This window comes from Perca fluviatilis, chromosome 22, assembly GCF_010015445.1.
Source record: "Perca fluviatilis chromosome 22, GENO_Pfluv_1.0, whole genome shotgun sequence".
Lineage (NCBI taxonomy): Eukaryota > Metazoa > Chordata > Actinopteri > Perciformes > Percidae > Perca > Perca fluviatilis.
The window spans coordinates 12,469,415-12,493,608 of NC_053133.1; the positions used below are offsets into that span (position 1 = coordinate 12,469,415).

The 24,194-nt window shown below is 40.8% G+C and overlaps 2 protein-coding genes across 9 annotated transcripts in view; both read left to right on the forward strand.

Moving 5' to 3' along the window:
* relch (RAB11 binding and LisH domain, coiled-coil and HEAT repeat containing) overlaps window positions 1-2,406 on the forward strand; it is a 38,617-nt gene extending 36,211 nt beyond the window's left edge. For all 8 annotated transcript variants that reach the window (XM_039789800.1, XM_039789801.1, XM_039789802.1 and 5 more), the window contains one exon: window positions 1,077-2,406. In XM_039789800.1, the coding sequence (XP_039645734.1) occupies window positions 1,077-1,197 (121 nt within the window). In that variant the 3' untranslated portion in view covers window positions 1,198-2,406. The remainder of the gene's footprint in view (window positions 1-1,076) is intronic.
* Window positions 2,407-5,375: 2,969 nt separating this feature from the next.
* On the forward strand, window positions 5,376-22,393 carry tnfrsf11a (tumor necrosis factor receptor superfamily, member 11a, NFKB activator). The gene is made up of 10 exons (XM_039790671.1): window positions 5,376-5,696; window positions 10,784-10,862; window positions 11,279-11,404; window positions 12,017-12,163; window positions 12,252-12,342; window positions 12,940-13,016; window positions 13,255-13,356; window positions 13,605-13,654; window positions 13,898-14,864; window positions 20,524-22,393. Exons 1-10 carry the CDS (start codon window positions 5,622-5,624, stop codon window positions 20,805-20,807), a joined length of 1,998 nt encoding a protein of 665 aa, XP_039646605.1. The 5' UTR covers window positions 5,376-5,621; the 3' UTR covers window positions 20,808-22,393.
* The last annotated feature ends 1,801 nt before the right edge of the window (window positions 22,394-24,194 follow it).

Here is a 24,194-nt window from a genome sequence, read left to right on the forward strand (position 1 = left end):
TTTGGTAAAGCTAAGAGGCTGGGACATGGGCCATACTGTGGGTGTCTTTTAAAAGATGTTTCTCCCATCTTGTCAACATGTGTTTTGGAGCTCATTAAAAAGAGAAGTTTGCATATACAGTATGGATGTAAGAAGTGTGTATATGTCTGCTTCTCTCTGCACACATGTGCTCTGTTTTGGGTGTGTTCCACCCCAAAAACCCTAAGTTAAACTCTGAGGTTCAAAACTCTGTGCCGAGAGATTTTGTTTTGTTCCTCTTTCATTTTGGTCTGTCAAGTCTTTCTTTGACTTCTCATACTATAATTGATCATTTGGATCGTTATTTTCACAGCATGTGCAGCATCTTCTAAGGAGTTTTGACCTTTTAGAATATATTTTTATTCATAGTATGAAATATTTTGGAAGCCCTGATATGTTGTGGCTATCGCAGCTTAGTGAAAAATGCAGTCAGAAAGACTTTGAAGTGGCATCACATACCATTGGTGTAATTCTTTGTAGCCTTTGTTTCCATTCTCCAGTGTATTACATTTAACATGCTTATGCACATTTCTTCAGAAAGATATATGAAATAGTCAAACTGGTACACAGTACACAGGAAAAGTTGAGACCTTTATGCCACAAGCCATTTTGAAAAGAAATTGTCAAGTTGTTATATGGTATAAAGTCATGTGATGTTGTTCACCATTCAATGCAGTCGGAACTCCCTACATTCGTTGGCTTTAGTTGAGTGTTAAGATATGATGTTTGTCTTTCTGTTGGGCAATGCAGCAGCTTTGCAGAGGTTGTAACCGGCCACTGTTTCAGTCTGAATACCAGCTAACTCAAAAGAGGAAGTTATGGAGCCGTTAGACTGTAAAATCAGGAGGGGCTGTATTAGCAAACAGTATTTCCTCTCTAAAGAAGTAGAGTAAAGGCTGACATAAGCTTGTCAACAGATCGGGGCAGAAGTATTTTTATCTACTTTTGTGCTTATACTGTATTTCTGCGTGTGTCTGTCTTACAGTCCATATATGGTAATAAGACAGGGTTAACCTTGTTCCCCAAATTCAACCTTTACACCCTTTCCCCCCCCATAGCTCCATGTCTATCGCCTCCAGTTTGGTGGGTGAGGATGCCAAAACCAAGTTCCTGAGCAAGATGGGTCAGCTAACTACCTCTGGTGCAATGCTGGCCAACGTCTTCCAGAGAAAGAAGTGATCACAATACTAACTGATCGACCACTGCAATTAACTGATGATTTCCTGCTGTCTTCGGGAGCATTTCATTCTACTGGGGGGAAAAAAAGCATTGGTTCAGCTTTAAATATCAGAAAACCACGTGTATTGCTTATTCAATTTCAAGAAATCAAGGTTTGCTGAAAGTTGTGTTGATTTAAAATCTCCAGTGCAGCAGGACTCCATGCTCTTCAAAGATGAAAAGCAATGTTTTTTTGCAGTGAAAGCTGAGGTTTTCCCCTCTGCTCATTTTCCTCTCCTTAATCATGGCGAAAGCATTGTCCAGGACTAGGGGGTTTGCTTTTTTGAATCAGTGTTGTCAACATTGTCATTTCAGAAAGATGGGAGAAAGAGGAAGACACTGAACAGTATTGAGATGCACCCAAAGTGACAACAAGGGACTTGTGTCCTGGACATTTCAGGACTCGAAAGTATCACCAACTTAAAATTTGATTTCAGCGCAGTACTTCTTGTGTCAGAAGAGCTTCACTCGTCTCTAGGAAACAAAACTCTGCCGGATGCTGGATTTCATTTAGAATTTTAAAACGACATTTTGGAGAGAAGAGTTGTGCGATAGATGCATTCACTTGCATTTGTTATAGAATAACTGAAAGACAACTAAATGGCTCTGTTTAGAATGCCTTGTACAGTGTATCTGTACGGTTCAGAAGTATTGCATACTTGAAGCTACGAGGAAAATTGTCTTGCCTTTATTTCTTTAAAGTCTGTCGCTGGTTTGTTTTGACAGCTTCTATTTTATAACTTATTTATGTCTAAATGAAAAAAAAAAACTTATTCTGACATCCAAAGAAATTTGCACTTCACTTTACTATTTTGTTCTTTATTATACAGTATATATTTGTTTTGATTTAGAGTCTTATACATAATGAACATTATCACTACTGTTATTGTTTATCCGTTTTGGCAATGTGAAGTTAAAGAGAACACTGATCATAATTATTCCCTCTCTGTCCGTTGCATCTTGTCTCTGTGTTGCAGTGTCTCTGATAATTGTACCTTTTTTTTCTAAAGTGGGTATTTGGTTCTTTTTTTTGTTCTCTTTCAATATGCGCTATGAGAAACAGTAAATAACTGTATCATACACTGAACTGAAGAGGATGGTACTCATGTATATTTGAAATCGGTGTCATGGTGTAATAAAAGATGGAGATCAGTTGTGTACTTAAATATACTTTTGGATGCCTCCTTGAATGTCTGCATGCTTTTAGTCTTCTTGGTGTCTCAAGTTTTGATTATGGCTCATGGCTCAAAGTGTCGACAGGTGTTGAAGGTTGTAAAACAAAGTCATTACGCAGACAAACACACACTCCTGCTGTCCTTGCCCCACACATTCAACCCTTTGATGTGGTCTATTGTCTGCTTAATACAACAAACCAAAGTCCATTTTAAGGGACATTCCCAACAACTTACTCCAAATAAGTACAGAAGTAAAAGCTCAGATCTGCCATCAAGATTGCACTATCTCTCAATACATGCTTTCTGTCCTTAAGTAAATTCCGACTTAGTATCATTATGGTTAACTTTGGCCTAAATCATCAAGAGAAGACAATTGATCTCATTCAAACACCTGTGCACCTCAGAAGGACCTCATAAGAATAAAAAAAAAAGTTAATTAGCAGAAGATTATGTTGCAATTTCAACCTTGTCAATAACAGACTTGTTTTGTCTGATTGACCTGTAGTGGAATCCAGCACATTTCTTCTAAGTGTTGAAAATATAAATGGGTAAGGCAGGCCATTGTGGAGCTGCACTCATTTAGTGGTTGAACATTACGTGAGTAAGTGAACGCCTCTTGATAAAGAACAGAATTTGCATATTTGGGCTAATATTCAACACTCATCACTGATAACGTGCCAGGTGGACAAATAATTGATACATGACAGGGTGGAACTAGAGCACATTGCAGCTGTGTGTGTGTGTGTGTGTCAGTGTTTTTTTGCCCCCAACAGCTCCTTCCTGCCTGGAAGGAGCTAACTAGGATTAGGCACTAGTTTTGGTTAGGGTTAGGTGCCTTGGAGGCAGTGGTCGCAGCGCTGCCTGGAAGGAGCCGTTGGGGGCAAAAAACATCATTGAGCATGTGTTTGTGTTTGTTCGTTCCCATTCCTGTGTCTGTAGATATGTGTGTAGAGACAGATGCCTGATAGGTGATTTGCGTTCCTAGTTTTGGACTTTGTGTGTTCAAGCAACCTACTGTTAGCCAAGACCCTTGACTTTTCAGGGTGATTATACCATGCACATCTGGGTGTGAACCTGTATTTCTGCGTGTGTTCAAAATTCTCCCAGCATTTTTGTGTCGTGTAGAAATGGCGTCAGCAGGCAGCTCTTACTCACATTGGTGACTTGGGTGACTCACAGATCACATCTGTTTCCAAAGCAAGCAGAAGCAATGCAGATCCAACCCTAAACCTACCGGAACATGGTGGCTAAGCCTTAATGCTATTATTCCGCTCTGTTCTGTGTGTGAGTGCCATATGCATGTTTTTCAGCCCTGTCCTTTTCAGTGTTTTAAAAAACCCTTGAAGCTTCCTCCAAAATCATGGTACCGAAACAGGCTGTGGCTGCTTTCTTTTATGGAATGAGTGTGTGTTACCTTAATGGAAACCATTCAGTGGCCGTGTGTGTGTGGGTTTTGTGTAGCCTATATGAGCTGGAATAGGCCTACTTTATGAACTTTGACTTGTTTTAAGTGAAGCTAAGCAACACAACCCTCTGACCCAGGTCATGTGAAGTGTGATTCTTGTTAACCAGCATGGTGTCTGCTGCAGTGGATCCAAATTGGTATACATCCAAACAAGCTACATTCCAACTTCTAAGTTTGAAGTGGAGCCTAACAGTGACTTCTCTGTTTTTTAGTTCAGTTTTGTTGTTAGGGGTCAACTTTGGTGTGAATTATTGAGGTGCGCTCAGAGTCAAGCAGAGGTTTCTGAATGCTACAGTATAAGAGTTGAATATGGCTCCTAATTGCTACTGTGGGAGCTGCAGAGGCTCCACCACAAAACAGCTTCCTCAGCATGTTCTTACGGGAAGAGGGGGAGAGGGAGGACAGAGCCCATTACCTCCATTGGCTCAGCTTAAAAGCCTCATTATTTCTTCCTCTCCCCATTGAACTTCTTATGTGTTCAAAAGTTATTTGTGTGTCTATAGCCTACACCTCAATTGAACATCAGTCAATGTTGATCTTTAGTCATAATGTGTGCTTATTTTTAAACCTCTGAAATATCAGTATGCAACATTTACTGCACATTCTTTGACATGTTAGTCACTTTTTTTCTTTTCTATGTCCACTTTAAAAACTTTAACTCTGATCAGGAATGAAGATTGCTTCATTTTGCATCTCCTATTTTTCCTTTTACCGCACCGATCCTCTTCTCTCTCGTGCCCTGTTTATTCCATTTAGGGCCTTCGCATGCAATATAATATTTGCATAACTGTCACCTTCAAGAGAACATATTCTCCACTCTCTCAAACCTTCCCTCTCTTGACTTGCCAAGGTGGGCTGATCTAATCTGCCATGCAAATTCAGTACTGTATCTCCTCTTTCTCCCATGGGGGCGGAGAACAACTGTTTCCTGGAGGCAGTCACATTTTTTTTTAAATAAATGGGTTTTTGAGACTGTAGAAATGGTCATGGCTATTCCAGGACTCACGCTCCATGAACTATGCTGGGACCGGCCCATCCATTTCTATGATGAATGGCAAATGCAGGAATTATCTATGAAAGTGACCACATGATTTGCCTCCTGTGCGTGGGGTCATCTGTATTCATCTCTGGAATGAGATCATAATGTAACTTGTTTGGTCAATCACATGAAAAGTGCCCCTTGACAAAGTAAATAAGTTGTGCAGGCTGTTGGACAGCTAAACATGTTGGTTATCAGAGACACATAGTAACAGTACTTTTCTAATTCCAGTGTATAAAGTTTGTTACCATGATAATCACTGAAAACAATCAGGCCAACTTACTTTAACTGTCATATACACACTAATTCCTTCAGAGAGAGTGTTTAGAGCCAGGAGGGAAAAGGGAGGTGCGCGGTGAACTTGTGTTATTTTTTTTTTTTTACCAACGTGGGAGGAGATCCCTCCCTCCCTAAGTCAGCCAGTTTTTTACAAGCTGTTGCATGCAGCTTACTCCACAACGCGTGGGTGAACGCAGGAGGAAGATGAGAGGAGAAGAAAGGTGGGAACTGCAGCTGCCTTACCGGGAATGAAGGCGCAAGAATGCCCAGTGAGACGGTGTGGAGGCTCCGCCGCATTTATGCACACAAGAATAAGTGATTTACTGTGAGGAAATCTAAAGAAGAATCGGATCTCGATATAAAGGGTCGTCATCTTGAATAAGAAAGAAAAGTTTGCCTCAGAAGTAGTGTTCATTAACCAGCAGAGATGAGACTGAACTTGTCTACAAGTTGGATAGTCCGAGGCTGGATAACATGCGTCCTCGTCACCTTTTACGCACAGGTAAAACACTTCTGGTTATAAAAAGAAGGTTTAATTTCCCTGATAACATAACGAGGGAGTGAATTTAATAGTCACAAGAGTTGATAATTACTTTTTTGTATACTCTGCCTTTACTATTTACGTATTACTTATACTCTTTATTGTATACGCTAAAGTTTTATTTGAATGTGAGGCAATGCCAAAATACTGACAATCATGATGTTTTGTTTTCGTGAGTAGGGCAATGGAGGTATGTAACAGTAAACCAGAACATGTCATCACGTCTTATGATTAGTATGAACTGGTCAGAGAGAGAAGGAGAGAAATGGGGAGGTTGGATTTTTTACGCCCGGACACTGACTGGAAACAGTTGTGTTTGGGTCGAGTCCACCTCCCCTGTTCTGACCGCAAAAACGCCGCTGGCAACTGGATGCTCTTCTCCCTCTACCAAACATTCTCTCCCGGTCCAGCGGGGCCCCGGCGCTGGCCAAATGGCTCATCAGGAACCTCATTAGCTCTGCCAAAGGAGAGGCTTCCAAAGTGAGGAACAGAGTCCTTAACCCTTGTGTTGTCCTTCGGGTCCCAGTGACCCGAAGGACAACACAAGGATTATGTACTTCCGTTTACTTTGTTGAGAATTGCTCTCTAAACAAGGGTTAATACAGCACCTTAGTTCTTGTTTGTACAGCATTTTGGTCAGCTTAAACTGTGTTTAAATGTGTTCTAGAAATAAACTTTACTTACTTACTTTACAAGAAACATGGTTTAGAGAGCAATTCTCAACAAAGTAAACGGAAGTACATAATCCTTGTGTTGTCCTTCGGGTCACTGGGACCCGAAGGACAACACAAGGGTTAAAGGGTCCTAACCGAGATCCAGAAGGATAGCCACTGAAACCAAAAATATTCTAGGGATTTATTCCCTAGAAGAAAGGACTGCGAGAATGTGATCAAATTATGTTTCACTATCACCATTATGTAAAGCACACAGTTTAATTTGAGGAAAAAAAGTGAATGGCCCATGACATGTTGTTGTCCATGTTGTTTAGTCCAAGGAGCTAACTCCGTCCAGGTGGAGTAGTTTATGAGATGTGGTTGTAGTGGTGGGACTGCTGGGCACCAGTGATCTATCACTGCATGTTTGCCTGCATTACCATAAACCAGCATCGTTTTGACTTAGTCTGGAACAGACGCTCTTTCTTCCCTTGTTTTCTTCTCTGCTTCACTAAAATGTGTTGCAAGAGATAATGCTTAGGAAAAGCATTGCATCCATATCTATCCTGAGTTCCAGAGAGGTAATGGCACAGAAAGCTGTTTTTTTTCCACAAGTCACATTTGTTCAAGTAGTGGCAAGCGTGTAATGCCTGGAAAGCGAGTCAGTGTGTGGAAGGGAAGAGATATTTTTCACCTACGTTTTAAGGTGACACTGCAAACCTTTGGCTTTGGTTTGTTCTCACCATGGTCTTGCCATTACTGACGCACAGTATCCCCAAAGAATTCCCCTTCATTTTTCTTGGTTTTCAACCACTTCATCCAATCCATTCCAAACTCATTTCAAACTGCCTGTGTGACATTGAGCAATACAAGATTACTTCAAGATGTCAAGACCCTAAAAGTCAATACATTGTGAATAAGCAGAGCTTTGGTGGATTCATTTAATTGCCTACCCACATGGCTCCTGTACGTTTTATTAGCCGGCTTCTTTAGCCATCCATGCATTCATGTATCTGACCATCTGTCATTCAATCATCCATCAGCAATTTACCTATTTCCTAACTCCCTACATCTAACATTCACAAAAATCGCTGATTCATTTTAATCATTTCTCTAGTATCCATTTATTCATCCCCCCACCGGCACGTCAGTAAGCAGTGTTATGTCTACCTCGGCTTGAGCAATAACAGAATATTGCCTCAGGCCTGCAGATCCAAACTTGATTTACCTACACAGACAACAGAGGCATTCAAATGATTAATAAAGACTGCAGTCTTTCCCAGCTCTTCTTTAGTATTAAGCCACTTGTCCTGCTGCAATTCATCATCATTCGTCAATATATTCGCACTACTGTAGAGGATTTTTTTTTTTCCTGGAAAATCCTACAGTGTCACTTGATACCAATTTGTTATTGGCTGGGTGGCATGAAAAGCACAAACAGGTTTTATAGATAAGACAATGCGAACTGTTTGATTATGACTTGAGTAATAATCCACTAAATCTTTTAGATGCCCATATAGTTTAAGTTTTGGAAGTTTTATCAGGAGGATTTTTTTCAAATAATGCAGGTGGCACTTTAAAGGATTTGTTTTTATGGCTTTTAAAGAATAATCACAGGCTCAAGTATTGTAAAAAGATTGAATTGTGCATTACTCTTTTACAGCACCTTATCGTGGATAAAGTGACACTGGATAAAGTCACACTGTGCTTCTCTTGGCTCAGTGCCAATGGCTGCTGTGGCCGTTATGCAAATTCTCTGGTACTCTGTGAGCAAATGGAATGCACTCTGTATCACGCTCCTGTTTGATAGAATCACACAACTGGTGAAGTGTATTAAGATAAACACACAGCTAGGAAAAGATGATTAAAAAAGGGTAGTTACTGAATATCACCGGAGCAACAGGTCACTTAATACTCCTTGTCTTTTTCTCTCCATTCAATCCCCCCTACTCTATCCATTCATCAGACTATTTCCCCCTTTCCCTCCCCTAGTTCTTTCTTTCTGTTAGACTCACACACACTCAAACATAAGTGTATATTTGAATCCATACGGCAGATAAAGTTAGCTTTGAGGTTGGATGTTCTGTCTTGACCGTCATAATAACCTATAATCATATAGGGTGGATCAGCTCTTTTCCTCTAACATATGTATTTAGTGATTTAAAACATACTGCCTCGCATAACCAAGACCCAATGTTTAGATGTGGCGGTAACAAAAATAAAATTTCCAGCATTCTTTTGGCTTCCTGTGCACTCTGGCCCAGTTGTACGGATTGACCACCACTGGCTTTACAGATGTGTCTCTCTACGTCTCTCCACATCTCTGCCTATCTATCTACAGTACACAAACCTGAACCTCTTAGCATGGGAACCTTCCCTACGTCTGTCACTTGTGTCTGCTTCAGCACATGGTCCTCATTAATGTTGCAGTCCGAGCTATGAGCGCTGTGCATCATTATTTCTCTGGTTAGAGTTTAAAACAAAGACTGGGTGATGTGTGAGAGGCTTAGTGGAGGTAATTAAACGCTTGCCAGTGTGCATGTTGTGCTCTTGTAGCCTGAGGCTGGACAGACAGACACTGAGACTAAACAGGGCTTAACGTGAAGGTGTGAGAAACAAATACACGGGGAAGAGGAGGAAAGGGTGTGAAAGACAGTGTTAGAGTTACATTACATAATTTTATTGTTTTATCAAAACTGATATGGTGTTTGTTAATATTTTAACATGAAACTTTTTTGTAAAACTAAGTGTCATTTGTTTTGGACCGTTGACATTTGAGTTACGGTCAAACAGATTCACTGTGGGAAAGAAAATATAGCATTGATGATAAGTTGATGGCAGACAGACTTATGAATGTCAGCATGTTTGTGCATGTAGTGTGAATGACTGAATAAGTCTATAATTTCATGGGGAAAAAAATCTTTCAGAAGGGCTGAATGAGAAAAAGGAGTTTGGTCAGAGATTAGTCAGGGCTATAGGTTGTATTATTCTACATGTGTATATATAGACACTGTGGCTTTGTTTTACTTTCTATCATAACAGCCAGATTCTCTAATTCAGCAATGTGGCAAGGAGTTTACTGGCCTCTAATTTAGGGTGGCAGGAGGGTGTGTACATTATGTGTGTGTGAGAGCCTGCATGGCTTACCTTCGTGGTCTTTTACAGTTCCCATTTATTGTTTAAAACATGCACAGATGTTTCACTGTTTACTTCCATGTTTATGAGCTCTGGTACTCCATGCTAATGCTAAATCTTACACTGTTGAATGACAGCAGGAGACTTAGCATTATAGGTTAGAATAGAATGATCCCCCAAGGTAGCTTAACAGCTGTCTATTCTCATTATTTACTTAATGGTCCCATGGCATGAAAATTTCACTTTATGAGGTTTTTTTAACATTAATATGCATTCCCCCAGTCTGCCTATGGTCCCCCAGTGGCTAGAAATGGCGATAGGTGTAAACCGAGCCCTGGGTATCCTGCTCTGCCTTTGAGAAAATGAAAGCTCAGATGGGCTAATCTGGAATCTGCTCCTTATGAGGTCATAAGGAGCAAGGTTACCTCCCCTTTCTCTGCTTTGCCCGCCCAGAGAATTTGGCCCACCCGTGAGAGAGAGACATCATGGCTTTCAAATGAGCAAAGTGGCAGTTGGTCAAGGCCCCCCCCTCTCTCCTCTCAATAGCTACAGAAATGGCACATACTAAGGAAAGCTCATTGTGGGACTGGCTCTAGTGGCTGTAATTCTGCACCAAGGCTGAATTTCGGGAAAGAGACTTCAAATACAGTATGGCATACCACTAAGGCATATATAAAAGCATCCAAAGAGAACCGTGTCATGGGACCTTTAATGGACAAGTTTAACCAATCCTTGCATTTTCCTTCAACCGCTCACTAGTGGGGATCAGGAGAATATCTCCTGAGAGTTTATCAATTCTGAGCCAACAGCAGTTGATTGTGTTTAGTTCCAGTTGGTTATCTTCATGTAACTGGTTGCTATTGGGGTTCCGTTGGCTGGTTCGGAGGGTGTGCGGTGCACTGCTGTGGTCAGGTGCTTCTGAGAATGTGGAAATAATTCCTTGGCATGTCTTGGAAATGTTTGAACCATCCTCTTCCTCTCATTACTCACCGCCATCTCAAAATATCACGTATGGATTTGAAAGATGAACTGAAGAAGGAGAAGGATTGTCATAGAAAAGTGTGGCATGCATTGAGGAAAAAAGCACTGATGGATAATCACTGTTTTTGATCACGCAAATCATATAATTTGGTAATCTTCAGAAAGAATGATAGTCATTTTTTTTTTTTTTTTTTTACATATTCTCCTTGAATATGTGTCATAAAAGGGCTTTCCTGCTACATAAAAAAACTAAACATTTCATGTCTTGTTATTTTTTAGAATGCTGTCTCCAAATCTCTCCAGTGTGAGGAAACACATTATTTAAAAGACTCCAGATGCTGCAACAAGTGTGAACCAGGTAATAGCATACACAAACAGATACAGAAAGTGATCGAAGTAAAACCTAAGAGAGTATATTGCATATCTGGTTTACTCAGTGGAAGCAGCATAATGTAAAAATAGATTTCCATTCACAAAGATCAAATTAAATCATAAGAGGAAGGATGTTTAAAAATGGAAAATTTTGGTTAAAAATTGCTCAGATGTGCACATGTTTTCACTACCACACTGACACACACAATTTGGGTTGACATTTGATCCACAAGAAGTACCCATTTATTTAAAAGAGGAAAAGAGCTCTAATTTTGTGAATTTCCTTTTCTCTTCTTCCATTAAGTTGTTAGTGGTTACTGTGATTATGTATGGGTTTTTAACTCCATCTGTCTTTCTTTCTCCTTCTGTATCTTTCTCGCTCACTTTTTTTTTTTTGGTCAGGCTTCCGTGTGTTTAACGACTGTACTGATTCCCAGAAGACTAAATGTGTTAAATGTTTTCGTGGAGAATACCAGCCCGGCTTGACTGAAGAGAAGCGCTGTCTTCAGCCAAAGTTCTGTGACCCAGGTCAGTACCTGCAGCTGGAACAAGGATAGCATATTAATATAACAAAAAAGTATTAAAAAGTGTGTGTAAACACAGTTTTGTTACTTATGCCTTAACAATACAATAAGAAAAAGTCTTTAACCATATTGTTTCCAAATAATTTGTCGACCCATGTCTACTTGCATTGGAGAACAAAAATGTTGAGTATAAAACTATCCTGTACAACAAAGCCCTCAAGAACACTACAATCTCAACAAAAATAAAGATGAAGGGTTTATTAAAGTATTTAATTATTGGAGTACCATTGTATTGATTTTGATGTTCTCTTTTTGTATTCAAAAATGTTTTGAACATCACAGAAAATGTCCCTGTGTATAATTATGATGAGGTGAACCCCAGGAAAGTGTCTCTTGGCCTGAACATGCTAAAATAAAATTGCACCAATTTGTGTCATTATCAAACTGATCTCTACTTACTTGTAAGCCACTTCCAAAACTTCCAAACCCAAGCAGCAACACAGATAGACAGATCAGCCTGCGGCATGGAACTTGAGATGACACACACACACATGATCATTCCTTTCAAGGATTTGGACTACCTTTGCACTAAAATACTCTCCCCTTTGACCGCCAGTTAAGGGCTTCATGGAGAGGCCTGAAAACCCTGTGGCGGAGGAGCCGTGTCGCTGCCTTGCCGGCCTCCAATGCCACCCCATCAACTGTGAGTACTGTGAGAGGATACCCACCTGTAGTGCTGGATATGGACTTGAGGTGGACCCCGGTGAGACACACTAACACAAAACACACCTTAAACAATTAAAGCGGAGTGTCACTAAGAGATATACTCCAATGTTTGTCATTCATTCCAGATTCTACTAATGGAAGGCAGACATGTGTTGCATGTAAGAAAGGCTTCTTCTCTGCTGGCAACACTGCCGAACAATGCAAACAATGGACTAAGTAAGTGTACTCACACTCACACTCACACACTCACACACTCACACACACACACACACACACACACACACACACACACAGAGTTTTAGCCTGGAATCTCTTGGTGTCGTGAAGGGAAAATGCAATTGTGTAGTTGTCGTTCACCTAACCACCAGCCAGCTGTTATGAGTAATGCTCACACCACTTCCCCTGGAACCCTGGACCAGACACCAGCTTCCACTGCCGTCCGGATCCATAATAATGATGATGACGATGAAAAAAGGGAGGGAGAGGTTTTTCTCTTCATCTGTTCCTCTTTCTTACCTTTGTCAATGCAGATCTAACTGTAAAGGCCGGCAGATTGGTTTGTAAGATGTAGAGGGAATGAAAAAAACAAGTAGTATCTCCAGTTGTACAAATAATAATAATAATACATTTATTTTATATAGTGCTTATAAAGGTACTCAAAGGCACTTTACAAGGAAAGAACAAAAAAAAAACAATACCAAGATCAGTATAAAAATAACAACTAGAGATAAATATTAAAAAGGTGCAGCAAAACAGCATGGAAACAAATATTCCCCTTCACTCTGTGTTTTTGTATTTCATCCTCTTTTCTAGTTGTAAGGATGAGGGCAGGAGTGAAACACAGCCAGGCAGCGCTCAGGCTGATGCAGTGTGTGGACCACTTACCCCTGGTAAGACATGGACACACTCACCGCAGACTGTCACCATACAGAGCTAATTTAATGCACATTTAACTTTTATAGAGCAAATATAATTTCTGCTACTTTAAATGTTGCTGTAAATGTAGAAAGTGTCTGATTTATTGCATTTTTGACAGATATTTATGACTTTTTATAACTATGGCAGACGTTTACGACTGACAGTAGATGTAGAGTAGAAAAGCAAGCTCTGAACTCGTCTTTCTTGCAGCACCCTCCTGGGTTATCGTTTCCGTGCTCTCAGTCATCACTGTTCTGTGTCTCCTTATCCTGCTCCTCTTCTGCTACAAGGACAAACTGAAATTACTCTCTGGTAGGTTACAATCATATTAATCTTGAAGTTCTCCTCTAGCTATGATGTGATGTTTTATTATTGTTCATTACAAGGGTTTATGATTTCAAGGTGTCATACATCATAGACATTGGATCAAAACTGACTCAAGTGGTACACATTGCACACAACTAACTATACATTATGGTATATCAAAAGGAAATATTTTCTTTAGATTTTACTTGAGGTACAAACTGGGCCTATATTAAATATGTTGTTTCTTTGTCTAGTAAATCTGCGATCCTGTGTCCAGAATCTAAAGAGGACTAGGATACAACAGGTAAAGTGGAATTTCAGTTAAAAAGCTGTGGGAATACACAGAAACCAAAGTTATTGCAAGTGATCCCACCTACGTTTTAGATTTGTTTAGGAAATATATCATCAAATGAAACAATAGAAACAAATGCAGCTCTTATGTCTATTACTACATGGTGTAGGGTTTGGGAAACCACATATTTCTTACTATTCATGCACAAAATATTAGTTATTTACAATGAGCCTTTCTTTGTTCCTGTCCTTCTAGGAGACCTTGGCCCCTCTTTACCACAGTGGATCAGGAGGAGGAACAGGAGGAGGCCCCAAATGTTCACCATGTGAGACGACCAAACTCATCTGCCAAGCACCCCACAGCCCCGCTGATGAGCTCCCATGCATCTTCCCCACTTCTGTTCCCGATGTCAGGGTCTCACTGCCATTCTTGGGGGAAATGAAAGAAGAAGGAGGGAACAAGGGGAAGACAGTGATGGCCAATCAGAGTAAAGGGTCTGGAGAACCTGAGGAGGTGTCAGAGGAAGAGGAGGTTGTGAGTGTGTCTCCTCTTTTGGCAGGTTCCTGTGTGTGCGTCATTCCCGTCCGCGAGCCATTGGAAGTAGGGGAGAATGAGGACTGTAGCCAGGCTGTCAGCTCCGGGACTCCAGGAACCTGCTCGTGTGGAGGGCTGGATGGAGAAAGGGATGGATATGAGAGTGGGAAAGAGGAGAAACATGGGACTATAAGAGCAGACAGTAGTGGAGAAAGGGGTGAGGGAAATCAAACAAAGATGGTTTTGTCCAGGAGTGGGACAGGTGTTGCATCTCTTGTCTCCCTTTCTCCTCCACTCCTCCACAACTCCTCTGTAATCCCTCCCTCCAGTACACTCCCTGAACTCTGCCTGCCATTGTCTCAGGCTCAGGTGAGAGCAGAGTTCAAACCTCAGCTGACTGACAGCTCACTGGTAAAACAGGAGGAATTATACAGACTGGCAAGCACAGACTCCACCTCAACAGAGAACAGTACAATCTCTGTCATGACCTCTGTCAGCCCCTTGATGACTTCCTCATCTGTTGGAGATCTCTACCTGGACAAGCCCCCTGAAGGCTTGAGCCTGGAGCAAGGCCAGGGACTTTCCTGGGGGGATAGCAGGGGAAACAAGCTCTCCTCTGGGGAGTCAGAACTGGAGTGCTCACCTGAGAGCCTCCATAGTCAGCTGGCTGAACCAACTCTTACCTCAGGTGGGTGAAAATGCAAAACTTGACTTGGTCCCCCCTTAGGTCAAATATGCTGGGGTGAAATCTAGCTTGCACGGTAGAAGGTAGAAGGTGAGGCTGAAGCAGCGGCACAGGTTTGATTCCGAGCTGTGGCTCTTTGCTGCGTGTCATTCCCTCTCCTCCTGCTTGTCATTCTCCAGCTGCTTTATAATAAAAGAGTAATAAATGTATGTTTGTGCCAGAAAAATTAAAACATAGTTGAAATAATAGGAATGACAAAATAAAATACTAATTGTGAGACATTGGGCCCTATTTTAACGATCTGAAACGCAAGTATGAAACGGCAAACGCAAGTAGCTTTGTGGGCGGATCTCTGGCGCTGTTGCTATTATAACGGCGGGATAAATGACTCTTGCGCCCGACGCAAATCTTAAATGGGTTGGTCTGAAGTAGCTAGGTGTGGTTTGGGCGTAACGTGAAAATAACCAATCAGAGCGTCATCTTTCATTCCCTTTAAGAGCAGGCGCGCTTGTTCCATGGCGGACTGCTATTATGACGGCGGATTTGCCTGGCGCACGCCAGCGGGAGCTGTCCGGGATGCGGCAAAGTAATAAATGCCCGTCTTGACCGGGTGGCGATGTTGCTGCGGCCTCTCGGGCGCGTCTCCTCAAGTCTGGAGAGGATTGCTGCAGCCATGGAGCGTGGGCCTCCAAACCAAGGGGGTAAGCTTCGCTTCTGAATGCGAACCTCCGATGGCGCCATTTTGTTGCTACAAAGGTATCACCTCTTGTTAGCATTCCACTGCCATTTTTTTTTTACGTCACTTGACTGCGAATAACTTTACATCTGAAGCATTTAAAGACTCTATTTGTCCATTGTTTAGTTCTAAAGAAACACGACAATGTATAAAAGGCTCCATTACCTTGTACCTCACGTTATGGCTCCGTAGCAGACGTTTTTGTAAAAATACGCTAACGATTGTGTCATAACTAAGTGACTTACTGTCGCACAGTAGAGGAATTACCGTATAGTACAGGAGAAGCTCGCAGGCAGTTTCGACTTACATTAGCTGTTTAGGTTTAATTACGAATGTTAACTAGCATGTTAGTTAGCAATAATTAGCCTGTGCTTATGTTATCTCCTTACATATACCTACACTCTCCGTCTCTGTAAGATTGGAAATGATTGAGATTTCTCTTGGCACAGCTACTAGAAGACTTACAACTTTCAGACACATTGCTCACGTCACATTTACGTTGTCTCTGTCAGTTGGAGGCTGCGCAGTAAAGGAAGAGATCACCGGAAAAGTGCTTCTAATAGCCTTCACTGGTCTCCGTCCAGAGCAACGGGGTCTATTGGTCCATTTTATATATGTCAATGCTCCAAACGCACCACCTGCACCTGTTGTGCCCCTTCCTCCCCCCCCTCCACTCCATCTCCGTCCACCCGCTCCATCAGGAGCGCATTGCGCATAACTCCCGGACCAGATTCCGTCGGAGTGTCCAATCCCACTGTAGTTCAACATCACGTCTCCTTAAGTCCTCTAATATTTCTTCATTTATGTCATCAACACATCCATGATTCATGGAAATGTGTAAAACACAACAAGCCACAAAGAATGCTGCGACTTTTTGAGGACTGTAAGTGCCTCCTGACCTATCCAAACACCTGAAGCGCATTTTCAGTAATATTTTTCTTTGTAATTATGTATGGTTTTCAAAAATGGGAACTGCTGTAGATGAGAGAAGTGTATGCGCGTTGTGCACACACTACATTATGGCCAAGCATGCGCCCCTAAAATAGCATCTGAATAACGCGCTACTGACTTTAGACTAGCGCCACTGACTTTAGACTAGCGCCACTGACTTTAGACCAGGTTTTTCCTGGTCAGTGGCGGAATTGTTTTCTGAAACTGCAAAATAAGACCACGTAACGTTTGCGCCTGAACACGCCTCCTCTTTTGGCTGAACCGCCCCGGGAAGCGCAAATACATTCCCTAATTTACCGACGTGCGTCTGTGGAGGGAAAAGTCCGCTGTGCGTCGAGTGCAAAATAGGAATGATACTTGCGTCGGTGTACGAAGGCAATTGCGTGCAAGATAGGGCCCATTATGAGATAATGATTTCAAATTATAAAATGGCAGGTCAAAATTATGAGATACTTGGTAAAGTTTAACTAAATATAATGAGATACTACAACTTAAAAAGGTTTACTTGCTAAAGTCGGAATAATGATATACAGTCTTGTTCTTTTATAATCTTGGCTTTTTTTCATCGTCTTTGTAAGTCATACTTTTAACTTAAAATAAATAAAGTAAATAATCTTAGTAGTACGTTTGACTTAACATCAAAATTCACAATATAAGTTTGTGTATCGTGATAGTGACTTAAAAAGTCACACCTTCAAGCTCAAGCTTCAAGTCAAGCTAATTTTTTTAACTCTCTTGGGGCAATGCAAAGAGATGCTATGGAGCTAGATTTTTTCCTGTATATCACCACTAAACAATATCAATAAAAACTGAATGCACAGAGGTTGTGTGCTTGGGGATAATGGCTCATTACAAAGACTGTGGGACCACAGTTGTGTTTGCCAGGTGGACACAGGGTATAACCACAGGGTCATACCCATACATGATTTAATATACTACATAGAAGAGTTCTCTCTCCCCAGAATAGGTGGGGTTAGCGACCAAGAACAACAGAATGAAATTCATGTTGGTTTTAATGGAAAGTTTTACTGTCACATGGTTGAACTTGTATTGTTCTCACTGAGACCTTTACACACTGCCAAAGTGAAAAATCTCCAGGAAACATAGTTATGTATTGTGCCTCAAACACTGAGTGGTTATGGTTAGTTATCCAAGCAGAATTATCGGAACAGCCTGATGGGAAGAGAGGTTGGCTCAAACTGGGGCATTATTAGGTGAACATGCTGAACACAACTAATAACAGGATTGGTTTCAGCATAAGTGTAAGATGTGTGTGCTAGTTTCCAAGAAATATGTTTTATTAAAGCCAGTATTGATAGCTGGACTATGAATTTTGGGGGACCACACAGGAAGCAGGAATAAGATATGTGAGTGTTTGATGAACTAGAGAACCACCAGAACCACACTCTAACATACAGTTGTGTGTGTGTGTGTGTGTGTGTGTGTGTGTGTGTGTGTGTGTGTGTGTGTGTGTGTGTGTGTGTGTGTGTGTGTGTGTGTGTGTGAGTGTGTGTGTTTTGTTGGGTGGGCAGGGTTATAAAAGTATTACTCAAGCTGCACACATCTTGCTTCAATTAAAGCTGTGGTCACTTTGCGCAACCCTATGGAACTCTGGGTAAACAGAAGCTTTGTAGATGGCATTCACACACACACACACACACACACAAGCACACAAGCATCTGAAGAGTTTTTTCGACTCTCACTGATGACTGGGTTTTTTAATTACAGTCTGGCTGGCCTGAAATTAACACCATTTCCCATCATGCAGTAATAACAGCCGATTAAATGGACTTCCCGTATGTGTTATTTAAAGGTCAAGCAAGGGGTTGGAGGTTTCACCTGTCCAACAGAATTTTCTTCCTCACTTTTCATTTCTTTCTGTTTGTCTCCCACAGTTCGCGCATACTGTAGAAGAAAGTACAGTATACTCCACTGCAGAAGTTTTGAGGGTTAAATGTGTTTGTTCAAGGACACCTCAAAAGTAGTAATGACCCAGATATATTTTACTGGTCAAGGAATTAAACTGTAAGCTGTATAAAATGAGCAAGATTTTTTGGGGAGGACTGTGTACAATTGCGGTTTTGTTTGAGTGTGAATAGGAAAGGGGTTCTACAAGAGTTCAACTGTAGTCTTTGGTTTAAAAACCCTGTCAGGAGACTCTAATGACACAATTGTTGGGCATCCAGAAAAATCAGCTTGGTATTAAGAAAGGATAAACAGAAGAACCCAAGCAGATTCCATCAAGCTTTGTTTTCAAAGTTGTGGTGAAATGACATATTTTTGAGCTAGACCTCTCAGACTGGTATTCCGGGAAAGGCTCTCAGATGGGGAACACAAGAAATACACATCTGTGAGTGTGTGATTGTGTTTGTCTGTCTTTGCAACTTTTTAGAGCTTTGTGTGCTTTTTAGTGTATGTGTGTGTGTGAGTGTGTGTATGTGTTAAAGTGTCTGCTAGAGCCTGTTTGCTTAGATTTACTGTGATTATGTGTGTGTCCATGCACATGTGTGAACATATGAGGCATGAGCTGTGAGTCACGGCTTGTTCTGCCGGCTGGAAAGTCAGACAGGATGCTGGATAAAATAGGAACCACAGGCTTAATGTGGTGAAAGATGGCTTACGAAAGAAAAACAGTTTATTTCCTAATTCACCTGGTGGGCTAAAATCCATATATGAACCTTACATTCATCAGTACATCAGTAGATCAGTGCAAGTTTGTACAAATTATTTTGCGGCAGGTATAATGTTGAGACAAACCATGGAACGTTCTCTTCTGGAGAAACATGTTACAGTACTGGAAGAACATAAAGGTTAGAGAGAGTTGAACGGCACTTTTTTTGCATTTGTTCAGCCATGTCTGTGAAACCCTAAACCCTTGATAAATGACTTGTTTTCAGAGGTCTTGAGTTTCTCACGCTAAAAGTGCTGGACAATCTGAAACAAATAAGGCAGAAAGGATATGATATGGCGGTCTATGTAGCTGTGGCCTCTCTGTGGTCATCCTGCATGGTCATCCCACCCGCTGTCCATTTGTCATCCGAGGTTAGCCAAGATATAGTCCCTTTTCACTGACATCATGAATAGGGAAAGCTCTATCTGCCTGTGTGTTGAGGGGAAAAAAAGTCTCTCTTACACAATTGTACTATATATATTATATATACACACACACACACACACACACACACACACACACACACACACACACTACCGGTCAAAAGTCTGGGGTCACTTAGAAATTTCCAGAAATTTAGAAATGTCCATTCCACTCCATTACAGACAGAATACCAGCTGAGATCAGTTGCATTGTTTTTTTCTCAGTTAGCCTTTTAAAATGATATCAGATAGGTAAACAGAATGTGCCTATGGAATATTGGATGAATGGTTGCTGATAATGGGCAATGTAGATATTAAATTAAAGATCAGCCACTTCTTTCTACAACAGTTGAGAACCCTTTTGCAATTATGTAAGCACATAATGTAATCTGAAAACTGCTGCCCTGATTAAAAAAACAATGCAACTGATCCCAGCTGGTATTCTGTCTGTAATAGAGTGGAATGGACATTTCTAAATTTCTGGAAATTTCTAAGTGACCCCAAACTTTTGACCGGTTGTATATGTGTGTATGTGTGTGTTGTGTGTGTGTGTGTGTGTGTGTGTGTGTGTGTATATGTATATATATATATATATCTCATTTTCCAATATGGTGTCATTCCACTCATTTTCTATACCAGTTAGAGTGGGAAATGTTGATTCATTTGTCATGAAACCAAGGCTTTTGTCACTCTAGCCCACTTTTCTCTAGCCCGGCATTTTACTTTTTTTAAAAGGCAAAAAAAAAATTATGTACCAGGCAAATATTTTCCAAAAACTGTGTCCCACATCTCACCCTTTTACTACTCTTGAGCCCCCGTCTTGATGTGTTTTCTACTTCTCACAGTCTCTTCTTTTTCTCCCTCCCACATTTTTCCGTACAGCTCAGGTGTCTGGGGACCACAACACCACCTTCATCTCCAGCGGTCAGGTGATGAACTTTAGCGGGGATGTCATCGTCGTCTATGTCAGCCAGACGTCTCTTGGCAGTGACGGGGCGGGGCAGGACGATGTGTTCGGGAGACCTGTCCAGGAAGAGGCCAATGAGACGGCCCCATTTTTCCAAAGCAGCCTGAGGTCACAAAGGGACTCCATTTGCCAAAGCACCTTACAAGATAATACACTGCTTGTCCAGGGAGTGATGGAGGAGCGGCCACTGGGAAAGTGAAAAGTGACCAATGGCTGTTTATTACATACTTTTTTGATCCCCAAGGGGAAATACATTTTTTTCACTCTGTTGTTTTCACACATTACACACACCAGCCCAAAATACACACACTCACAAACAACACGTAGACACGCATTAATGGAGAGATGTCAGAGCGAGGGGGCTACCCATGGACAGGTGCCCAGAGCAGCTTGGGGTTTGGTGCCTTGCTCTAGGGCAAGCCAAGTCCCCATGGACCCCTGTAGTACAGTACAGTAGTGATCATCTCCATTTGACAATGCAAAAATGATCTCTGGTCATTTCTGTTGGTTACTTCACCTTATATATCTTAGCTCCCAATTACATTACAAAAATACCTGAATAAATAAAAAACACACAATTTGTCTACCATACCAGCTTTCTGTACAAACACAAGGAAAGGGAGGCTTTTAATTAAGAGAGCAAGATCTGAGAGCAACTTTTTGGCATGTGAAGCTATCTATCTATCTATGCCTTCATCATTTGTTTGGAATGTAATCTTCTATAACTTCTCCATTTTAACACATTAGTCAATGAATCTCGCTTCAGGCATCTCTAAAGTGCCTTTTTTCATTTTCCATTGGAAGGCTGCATGTTTTTTCAAATGGAAACTCCCTCCATTCCAGACAATGATGGGGATTTTGTTGGGAATTGGATGTGGAACGAGAGTTCAGACTGGAAGAACGTTGTGTTTTTATTGTTGGAAATTGCAGCTGGGTCTTGATATAAAGGAGTTAGAACATTTTTCATGTCCCACCTTCCATCATTAACTAGCCCAGGTTAAAGTCTGTACTCTCCTGCTTTTTAACGGTTCTAAATTTGACATTTGGAGGAATTCAAGAGTTTCCTTGCATAACACAATATCCACCATGTGGAAATAATTGTGTTTGGTCTTACAAAATCATGCCATGGAAGTAAATATATTTATGGTAGAAAATTCAATCTACAAGCTACATTAAGATCTGGCATTTTACTGAGTGAATGTTCCTTTTTTATGGTTTGCAGGGTTTGCCAAAAGCTAATTTACAGTAAAGAGACACATCCAGCTTTGGTATGATGATGTATGCTTTATCCCATATGTAGACTTTTTTATGTCTTCTAATTGCACCACAAGTGCAGTGTGTATCTAAGAAAAAATGCTATGCATTTGATAAGCTATTTTATTACTGTTTTTTTTCATAATGTTTTAATGTGCAAGCCTTAATGAAGAAAATTCAAATGTCAGTTTGTTTATATTTTAATTCATTTTACAAAGTAGATTGTTTATGTTATTTTCAGAAGATGAATATGTGATCATTGTTTGTAAAATTTGTAAAACAAGATTGAACATTCTCCTTGTGCGTCCTCTCATTTGATTTGAGGTATGGATGTGGAGCCATGAACAGCAGGCAAAACACACTGTAGGAGTTGTAAGGGACTGTTCAGTTACAACCTCAACATATGTATGCAGCCTTATAATAATCATGTACGTATCAATCAAACCTATTGCAATGAATGACCGAAAGAATATTTTGATTGAAATTAAATATGTTTTGCATCTAATCCCTTTAGGGATGGCTGCTATCCTACATTCTGTGGTTTCTCTCTGTCAACTTTCCTATTCTGGGTTCGACAAATTACAATGAACCAGTCATTTATCTCCTCAAGATAATCTATAATCTTCGTGAAAGAAGCAATGCTAATTACACATGTGGCAAGGCCTCTCTGTCTTTGTCCCTGTGTTGACAGGCAGCCTTTCATCAGGCCTGTGGATGGTGAGCAGCTGTGAGGGGAAACGAAGCTAGCAGTCAGACCAGCTAGCGTCACAGAGAGACCACATGAGAGAAGCTGGCAGAACTCATTTAGGCCTGGTTTAGGTCAGGACTGTGTGTGTGTGTGTGTGTGTGTGTGTGTGTGTGTGTGTGTGTGTGTGTGTGTGTGTGTGTGTGTGTTTGTGCGTGCGCGTGTGTGTGTGTGCATCTTGTCTCAGTTTATTTTATGGTACTTTGTAAAAACAGGAAGTTATGACTAGCTTTCACATGGTTTACATGAGACCTGGCTGCCCGGCCAACACAGAACCTGACTGTAGATTTGAATTATTTTGGCTTTTTTTTCCTTTTTTTCTCATTTGACTGATAATATGTGGGATGTCCTAAACTTCTTCATGTTGCTACAGTCTGCCCCCTAGTGGTAACTGTATCTTAGGATGACAAAAAGAGAAGGCATCTTTAAGTTAATATGGAAATTCTGAAAATGAAATACAATTAAATAAAAAATGTATAAACAGGTCCTACATTGGCTTTGGGGTGGCTGTTACTCAGGAGGCAGAGCGGATTGTCCTTTAATCAAAAGTTGACAGTTTGATCCTTCCTCCTCCTGTCCACATGTGACAAACCCAAGTTTGAGTTGCTTCCGATGGGCAGGCCAGCACCTTGCATGGCAGCTTCACCACCATCAATGTATGAATGTGTGTGTGTGAATGAGTGAATGAGAGACAAATTGTAAAACACTCTGTCCAGTAAAGTAGAAAGGTGCTATATGAATGCAGTCCATTTACTAGACATAGTCTGTGGTTTCATACTCATACAAACATAAGGCCCATTTACCACAACACATACACATACATTTTTGCATGTTTTGTATTTAATGCTAATGAAATAAAAGAAATAGAGCCCCCTGAAGAAAAGAGGGAGGTGGAGGGGGGGAGGCACTCTCAAGTAATGCTCCGGGTTCAGCGTTCACACTCCAGCCCTTACATGCATCAAATAAACTGCCATGGTCACCCCAATCAGCAATTAGGATAACAGCCTCACATACAGCCAGGTGATAACTTAGATCTTCCTGTGGAAAGCACCAGAAAATCCACAGTGGTGAAATGCTGAAATTACAGTCAGCTCACCTGTGTATCCAGGTTTTCAATTTCACCTGCAGTGACTCTTCAGCATAGACACTTAGATAAGATTGGTGTTATTTCCCAAAAGGTAATTTTTCATTCAGCAGATGCAGTTTCTAGTTACTTCACAGAACTTTTTGTATGCAGGATATGTGAGGAGCTTATAAAGGTAAAATCAAACTACCAAAAACTATATTAAGTAATTTTACTTAGGAACACCTGGATCATAACCTTAAAATTAAAAAAAATTAGAAAGATTGTTAATCACTTTTTACGTGTAATAGAGTACTTTTCTTTGTGTAATAACTACTTCTACTCAAGTAAAAGATCTGAATATTTCCTGATATATTTTACTGACACACACCAATAATACTTTTTCTTTATATTTTTACTTGTTTTTCGGCAGAATACAGAAGGAAGAAAAAGAAAAGATACATGTGACATCACAACAATCTTCTGTGTCAAAAGTTAAGCAATATATATCTGTAACTAGATAC